The sequence below is a fragment of the Cryptomeria japonica genome, chromosome 2 (assembly GCF_030272615.1).
Source record: "Cryptomeria japonica chromosome 2, Sugi_1.0, whole genome shotgun sequence".
Lineage (NCBI taxonomy): Eukaryota > Viridiplantae > Streptophyta > Pinopsida > Cupressales > Cupressaceae > Cryptomeria > Cryptomeria japonica.
Window position 1 is genome coordinate 319,300,658 of NC_081406.1, and position 9,448 is coordinate 319,310,105.

The following is a 9,448-nucleotide window of genomic DNA, read 5'->3' on the forward strand; positions in this document are numbered from 1 at the left end:
ACAATTTCATGGTGTTTATAGATTGATAAGACATATGAGGGTTTAAGCATGCACTCATTTTCAAAGGTAGATTAGGATTTATACTAGCTCTTAGCATGCAAAACCTTGTAAAAATAATTAATGATAAATCAAGGGTTGTTATAAATATTCTCAATTTTTAGATCATAAAAAATAACAATAAAAATTAGAATATAAAGTCCTAAATGAAGCCTTGAGAAAATTTTTAGAGTAGAGGGATTCACCAATATCTTAGGGAGAACTTTTATATATTCTAGGGTAAATAAATAAAAATCATAAGAATTTATAATATACTCTATAAATTAAAGAGTTAAGAAAGCTAAATGCATTGAAGTAAATGTTTCAAAAAATAAAATAATAAAATAATGATACTTAAATAGAAATCTAATGTAGATATGTTGCGACATGTGTTTACAAATAATTTCTAGTGTACAAGAAATTCAATGATGCTTACATGAATGTTTTTAATCTATAAACACATTGTTGGTTATTACAAGTCACTTTTACAATTGTAGGATTGATTTCACACTTGCAAATCCTACCTATGCAAGTGTAGCTCTATCTAGATATATGAATATGATCTTTGTAAATAACCTAAATGTTTTCTTCCAATCTATCGTGAACTTTTGTGTCTATCTCTATGTAAAAACTTGGTTGTGTTGGATTTTGTACATGACAACTTAGATAATTACTTGTGCGAAACCTTGTGAGGATTGCAAGTCAATGATAGAAAATGATTAATGACAATAAGCAAACATGTAGCATATACATTAGGTGATAATGAAGTGCAAGTACTTTGATAAATGCTCCTCATTTATTATGTAAGGAGGAATGTGAACTAAAATATAGATCTCTATAAATGAATTAGGGCTACTTTTATAAATACAACTCTATGACTCACAAATGAAATGTTTCACATGTTTGGTCGACACACACTTAAATGAGAAGGGTTGGATCAATTTAAATTTAAAATTTGAAATCTTAAAATTCAAAAGTATTTTTTACAACTTCATATTTATATGAGATTATTTATACAACTATAAATCTAACCCAAAATGCATACGAAATAGATAAATCTAAGAATTAAGACGAGTTCTTAAAAAGCAAACTTACATGTGAAAATAAATAAGACTTAAATTATTTACCAACTCTCAATATAAGTCATTCCATTTATTATCTATTAATATCATATAAAGATGACCAACCAAAATAAATTGATAAACATACAAGACATACAATTTTCACAATTACAATATGTCAAATGATCAAATTGTAAAAGTACAAGACATGCAATTTCCACAATGACAATATGTTAACAAAACAACATAAATTAGTAAAAGTACAAGACATTCAATTTCCACAATGACAATATGTTAACTTACCAACATAAATTAGTAAAAGTACAAGACATGCAATCTCCACAATGACAATATATCAATTGACTAAAATAATTTGGTAAAAGTCCAAGGCATGCAATTTTCAAATTTACAATATGAATTTTTTACTTCAATTTTATGTTGTTTCCAACCCAACCCAAAAACCATCGTTTATTCTAAGCCTCCCAAACACAAGGAGGGCACTAGATAATGTTGTCACCTCTAGTCTTCTGATCTCCACAGGTGTGGCTATGAAGACAACAAGAATAACTCAAATATGTCAATCAACCAGAATAAATTGGCAAAAGTCTAATTCATGCAATTTTCACATTTACGATATGAAATTTTGACTTCAATTTTACTTTGTTTCCAACCCAACCCAACCCAACCCAACCCAACCCAAAAATCATTGTTTATTTTAAGCCTCCCAAGCACAAGAAGGGCACTAGAGAAAATTGTCACCCCTTGGCTTCTGATGTCCACATGTGTGACTATGAAGACAACAAGAATAACTCAAATATGTCAATCGACTAAAATAGATTGGTAAAAGTCCAAAGCATGCAATTTTTCGCATTTACAATATAAAGTTTTGACTTCAATTTAATGTTATTTCCAATCCAACCCAACTAAAAACCATTGTTTTTTCTAAGCCTCTCAAACACAAGAACAACACTAGAAAAAGTTGTCACCCATGGGCTTGTGATGTTCACACTCCGGCTATGAAGACAAGAAGAATAACCCTTTATTGAATATGTGGACCTGATGAGGACCAGCACACCAATAGCTTACCTCTTCAAAGATGGTATATCTTGCAACAAGGGCCATTCCTGGTGTCCTTGGATGCTTTGACTTGGAATAAAGTTGATAAAGCCATTGAATAAAACACCATTAATTAGGTGGAATTAGTTTTTGTTTGAATGCAATTTGCTCGTGGGATTCACTTGTTTGAGGGTATGAGATTTGGGAGGTGGGTTCTTGTGAGGATATGATTTACACATGGATGTCATTGACAGATTGAAGAACACCTCGAAAAATTCGCTGGTTTGGTCGATGAGAAGTCTTAATCAGGGGTAAATTTTTTAAGAAACTAGGAAGTGATTCTCCACCAGACTCTTGACACGTCGTCTCCACGTCAGCAGGGTCATTAGATGATCGATTGGCGCTCTTTTTCTCATTAGCTGGTGATGAGGCAGCCAGAGTCTGATAATGTCAGAATAGATATCGGTGCCTTCTCTCAGATTTCTCTTTGTCTAGAGGGCATTGAAACAATATTCCTCGTGTTTCATGTGGCCTACAGAAGTAGACCCTCTCTGCTTTTACTATTTATGTGGTTTTCGCATTCCTTGGTTCAACACGCTTGTGGGAGAGGTTTTCTGATGAAATATGTGCTGATTCGATTTTGGGGATTTAGTATGAGATGAAAAAGAGTCGTTTGCGGGTAATCTATTGCTTTTTATGCATTGCTTTGGACAATTGTGTGTGTGTCTGGGTCTTGCAACATTTGGGGCAAAACACTTCGGGTTTTTAATTTGTTGCTTGAGGACTCAGTCTAGGATTTCTTCGAGGGTATTTCATTAGCTTCTGGTTGCTTCTGGAATTGAAAGATAACGGATGATTGCCAGGTCAGGCATTTGTTTATTTGATTACGAAGCCAATTTTCTTGTTTCTTGCTTATAATTTGGGTTGGGTTTTGTAGGTTTTTATTGCCCAGATTTTTGGGGGTAGAATGTTGTGGCGTGCAGTCTGATTGATTGATTTGAGGGCTCCTAAAGGTTCCTTGTCTGTCTATATTTATTGACTGTTTTCTTTTTCAATTGGGCACGGACTTGTGATTCAACCCGTCATTGGGTTTGTAATATGAGTGGTTATTGTTGGCTGTTGTTTTGGGGGACTGATTGGATTTTTCTCCTGTAATTTGTGCGACTGATCTTTCATGTGGGCTTTGAGGTTTGTAGTTTTTATTGGTTCTGGCTTCTGATTGGGTTTGTTTATGTATATTGGCGACAATTTGAATTTGGTTTGTGTTTCATATCTGTAAATAAGAGAGCTTGGATTCATAGCTGTTGAAGGACTGTATTCATCAGTTGGCCTTCGGTCTCAGCCCCATTATTAGACAACAAGAATAACCTTTTTTTGAAATTTGGTTTAGATTTCGTCTCTGTAAATAAGAGAGCTTGGATTCATACCTGTTGTAAGGGCTGTATTAATTATCGGGCCTTCGGTCTCAGCCCCATTATTAGACTTGAGGATCTTGTTCTTGATAACTGTTCAAGTTTTGTGTTTTGGGGGGCAGAAGTGAGGCAATTGGTGCATGCAATTACAAGCCTCAAGGATGGATATCCATATGTGGCCATTCGAAGGGACTAATGTTTTCAGGGATGCTCAGATGAAGAGCCTGTCTGCCGAGCCTCTTGCTGTCAGAGTTGTACAGATGATGGCGTCCGAGGAGTCTTTATTGCCCAGTATTTGGGCGCTGGGGGGAATCCTGATGGCTTTGGTGGCCACAGTTGCAAGTATTATCACCGGTGCAAGAATGATTAGGCTCAAATTGCAGGAAAAGAGGGCAGAACATGATGAGCTTGTCCGTAATGAATTGGCAATCTTATCCTCTGTTTCTCTTGACTCCTCTTATGAAGATGAAGGAACTGAGATGCCCAGCTGTTCCTCCTCCTCTTCTTCTCATCTGTTTCCATCTCAAGAAATAAGGATGATGAAGAGGAAGAAGCGTAGGGAGCAGGCTATGGAATGGATGCTGGAAGATCCAAATGACCTTTTTACTGTTAGAGAGACACAGAACTGGGCTACCTTGAGGGGCTATGAAATGGCAGTTTGGGAGAGCCCCAAGAAGAAATCTAATTGTTCCTGGTCAGAATTTTCGAATTTAGATGAAAGAAGGCCAGTTCCTGCTTTGTTTAGACCACTCCTGGAATCTTTTTCAAAGATGGAAGAGTACTCTGAATATGAGGGGGAGGAGATGTTGAATACAAATTTTAAGTATGCATGGGAATTGGGTAAATCAAAGCTTAGGCAGTGGCAGCAGGAGAATCTGCCCTCCTTTGCAGTCAGGGGACCCTATAACTCATTGTTTGGCAGGGAAGATGTCGTCAAATTCTGGGACAATCTGAAAGGCCGGGCCCTCAGAACGTTCTATGTTCAACAAGGCTTTGTTTCTGCCATGGATTCGGGATGGATGTCAGGAATTGCTTCACTGGGAAACACCTCTCAAGGACTTCTTTCTCTTTGGGATCTGGACAGAGCCACCTCTGTGAGCAGAATATCAGGAAACAGGGCTGAAATTCAAGGTTTGTACATGGAATCTTCTAATACCATTATCACAGGAGGCCCTGACGGAACCTCTGGAAAAACAGCATTGAAGCTCTGGGATACTAGGATGGGACCTAGACCTGCAGCAGTGAATGAGCCAGATCTTCTAGTCCCAAGAAGAATTGTGGACATGAAATCCGATCACCTCCATAAGTTATATATCAGAGATGATTCAAAAACAGTTTCCATCCATGAGCTGAGGATGCTTGGGGGAGGCCCCATCAGTACATTGACACTTGAAGATCCCACAGCCATACCAGTGACAAAGGTAGGCGAGCAAAACTTACTGTCTAACTGTTCTTTTGCAGACATGGAAGAAACAGAAGAAAGAACATGGTGGGATGAAGATGCAGTGATTGTTAGTGATGAGGAGGATAGTGTGTCTGATGATGAAGAGGATGACTGTTATGATATCAAAGACAATTTGCAACCCAATAATGATGCTAACAAGAAGTCTGTAGTTTCTTGGTGCCTTGGTGCAGTCAGATCAATATCTTCTTCCTTGGGAAAGCAAGAGTTGTAAGGCTGGACCTGAAGGCATTACCATGTACATAGCCATCATTTCCAACCCAATATCTAATTAACTCTTAATTAGTATAAACAAAACTCTCCTGCCTCTTTAGGAGACAGAATTCCATGCTATTCTAATAACTACAATATTTGAAGCTTAATGCATTGAATTACAGTTCTCAGTCGGATTGGTTCAATATCATGCTTATGTGGATAAATGTATTTGGATGGCTGGATATGAGAAGACCCGATTCCAAAACTTGTTTGTTTCAGCTCTAATTGTTTGCTTCTCTCTAGTTCAATCTTCTTTTCCTATTGCAGATCATGATAGGAAACCTGTAGAAAAATGCAGGTTACTCATGGTTTTGTCTCTCATCTGTATTAAACTAGTTTCTCTTGTACTTGGGATCAATGCAGTGAAAATGCAATGTTTTTCTTTTCTCTTCATTACGGCAAATGTAACTTCTAAAACAAATACCATTTGCTGTTTCTAGCCATCTCTGCAAATTTTCACACAGCCCAAATTAACTGATGATTCAATGTTACCCTCTGCACTAGGCGTTCAATTTTGATTGTGCTGCAGTGATGCAGGAAAAGTTAAAAGGTTCATCAGGTGTTCCTCGTAAGTTCATAGGTAAGTAATGACAATTGGAAAAGGGGAGTGGAGTCATTTTCAGAATTTTAATACAACCGGCATGATAGGTCATTGTCGTCGTGGCCAGTTGGAGGTCTGATTAGATGGGTATTGTGGAATCTAGCAAGCTCTGTACCTTAGAAACCTTCCCACTATCTCTAAATTGGGTATTTTTCTCGGGAATTAGAGATTTACAAGATTACCAGTTCGTACAAAGGCCCACTGATGGTGAAGTGGTTTTAAAAATGTTTGAAAATAGGAAAATAATGTAATATTTTAATCCTAATTATTATTAAATTATTTTGGAAACATAATATGACTATGCTCCCCCAAGTTTCGGGAATGGGGACGCTTTTTTGGTATGGAGCAGAGTTCCGTGACTCGCGGCGAGTCACGCGAGTTAGCGGGCCGGGTGACCCCTGCCGGGTCACGGTGACCCTGACCCGGGCTCGGACGGGTCAGAGGGCTTGACTCGCCTGACTCGCCGAGTCAGGCGAGTCATTCTTTGACTCGCCGAGTCCGAGGGTCGTGACCCGGCTGGAGTCACTTAATAAAGTGCAGTAAAAAAAAAAAAAAAAAACATAACATTTTTTAATGGCTTTTTTCGCCATTTCCCTTTCTTATAACACCCGATGCCTTTAGAAAATAATAAAAGTATTTTTGGCCTCGCGGGGTGCTGCCCCTCGACCCCGCCCTGTATCGCGACAGGGAGCGCGCAAGGGGCGCTACCCCTTGACCCCGCAAGGGGCGATGCCCCTTGACCCCAAGTTGGGGGCGCTTCCCCCAAACCTTCGTTGAAAAATATAGGGGGAAACCGCGCTGATAGAAATAGGGAAAATCTAACCTCTGACTCTGATTAGGCTCCATATAACAACACAACTTAGAAATCTTGGTAATTGGTATTTAGATATAGTATTTCAAATTTCCTATAGTCTCATTTGAAAATGTAATTCTTATATGTAATTCTTATACTGTAATACTGTCATACATCTTTTCAAAACTAGTTTTTCAAGTACTATATGTATATGTATAACTATATCAGCACCACCACCCCGCCACCCCCCTGTCGCCGTCCCCCTGCTGTCCCCAAACTTAGGCCCTTGGTCCCCCCGTCCCGGAAACACGTCCCCTCGTCCCCAACACATATGGCTACTCAGACTGGCATATCACAGGCAGAGACTATGGCTACTCAGTCATCCAGGACCTACCTTAGATGCCTTTCTAGGAGGCAAATAGACGAGGCTGAGCCAGAGCCTGAGCCATAGACTTGTTTTTGTTTACACTTTACAGTTACATATATGTTTGGGAACATTTGAAGTCATGGATTTTATATACATTGGACAACATTTATAACTCTATATATCTAATTCCTTCAGCTACAATTTACATTTCTACGAATGTGATGGATGTATGTTTATGTATGTGATCAAATTAGCTTCTATTTGATGATGTTATAGTGTCTTTAAGCTTAATTCAATAATGGGTGTATGAAACAAGTTTTAAATCGTTAAAAATCTCTAAATTTCAAGGGTTTTCTTATTTTGCCGAGTCGTTGCCGAGTCATTGCCGAGTTCGAGCCGAGTCACGAGTCGAGTCAGCCTTGCCGAGTCAGAGCCGAGTCCGAGTCTGGGAACTTTGGTATGGAGTACTTTTGGGTCTTTTATTATAGCGGATGGTAGGGGATGGCTATTGAAAAATTGGATTTTTTTAAAAATATAGAGAAATTTCAAATATTTATATGGTAACATTGATAAAGCATTCATATTAGGCATTGTAGAAGCTTAATACATAACATTAAACTTGAATTGAGATTACATATGAAAATTGACTAATAAATAAACAAAATTCAAGTGCTTTCATTGTCAATCTGCATGCATATTATATAAGAATTATAACAAAATTTACTCAAAGGTTTCAAGTTTCAACTATAAAATGACAAAATATATATATATATATATATATGTCCTTAATCAATAGATGCAACTTGTAGATCTATATCAAAATTGGATTTTTTAAGGCGTCCATGAATCCATGAAATGTTAGGGGATGAGGATGAGGGTATAAGGGTAGGGGGCATGTCCCTGAAGCATTCTAATATTAAAAGAACTAAAGATTTTGTATACAAACCTCTACTTAAATTTAATTGTAATTAATTGATAAAGCAATAAATAACAACTAGATATAAATTAATAGAGTTTAAATTGAATTTTAATGATAAATTGTAGAAGATAAAGAGGGTTTAGTTCTTATTGATTTTGATGTGTGAACATATTTATTTACATAACATTCAAAATGTAATTTGAAAAATATTTTTTGTTTTTAATATCGTTTAGAGTAGTGTATCACATATGGCATTGCTTGGCATAGAAATATGTATAGAGTTATGTGATGATAAGCATGCGATTGAAGAGAAGAATGAACAAATAAATGTAAGTGATGCAAGGTCCCATATCACACACTCTACATGATAGATACAAGGTAGAAAGGAGGTGGTGTGGTCATACATGATATGTAAAGGGAATGGTTTTACCAAATACCATCTCTCAAGCTTTATATATAATGTGGAGTGATCATGATTTCAAGAGATGGTCTAGTTTAACTTGTTTAATTGAATATCTAATAAAGAAGAAGAAATAATAAAAAAATTTTAAACAAATTAAATGGATTACTTGAATCTACATACCAAATTGAGGTTGATTGTGAACTATCTTTTGAAGTATGGGTTTAAACAAATATTCTTCTTCTAGAGACTCTTCCTCTTTAGCAACATTTCCATGTTGTTTTTGTTTTTTGTTTTGCTCCCATCATGTATTGACAATTTGAAATTACTTCTTTGGATGTGATTTGTTGCATGATCCTTTAGCTAAGGAGTTTTACCAACATTTTTTACAAGAAACTATTCAAATTAAATGATAGTAATAAAAAAGAGATCACTATATATTAACTATTTAAATTAAATCATTAATTATATGATTTAATTACTAAATTAGCTATTCATTCTACATTAATATTTTCAAATCAAGCAATAAAGGAAAGGTAAAATTTATTTAAATGGTGTCAGGCAAAAGTAAATGTACACAGTTGACTCATGTCATTCATAGTCGTATTTACATCTACAATAATATTAAATACTATATTATGAACTCTTATTTATATACTTGTATGTAAAAAAAGGATTCAAAATTTTGTATTATTATTTTGATATATTAATGTATGTGTTAATATTGATCTTTTGTAATGTATTAATGTATGTTTTGACTAAGTAAAGGGGAAACAAGGGTCCCCATGCTTACAAAAACCAAACAACATAGTCAAAATAAGCCCCAAAAAGAATACTATCAAAAGAGTTCATTACACATACAAATAACAAAGAGGAAAAACACTAAGAACATAAAACTAGAAGCACACCACAACACAAAAGCTAACACCAACCACTAATACCACAAACACAAGCTAATCAAAGGGAGAATGACTTAGTTGGTTCCCTTTCCTTAGAAAGTTGACATAGAACATCTTTACGAGAGTTAATCTCATTTTTCAAGCAACACTATTCTTCTCCTTATTTTCTTTAACTTTGGATATCTCC

At 36.2% G+C, this 9,448-nt stretch overlaps 1 protein-coding gene across 1 annotated transcript; it reads left to right on the forward strand.

Annotated features, from left to right (window-relative positions):
* Positions 1-2,304: 2,304 nt before the first annotated feature.
* LOC131027213 (uncharacterized) lies at positions 2,305-5,500 on the forward strand. Its single transcript, XM_057957218.2, has one exon. It carries the CDS (start codon positions 3,706-3,708, stop codon positions 5,239-5,241), a length of 1,536 nt encoding a protein of 511 aa, XP_057813201.1. The 5' UTR covers positions 2,305-3,705; the 3' UTR covers positions 5,242-5,500.
* Positions 5,501-9,448: the final 3,948 nt, after the last annotated feature.

Excerpts from the sequence above, each read along its gene's own strand:
- LOC131027213 (XM_057957218.2), top strand. The coding sequence starts at position 3,706 with ATGCAATTACAAGCCTCAAGGATGGATATCCATATGTGGCCATTCGAA.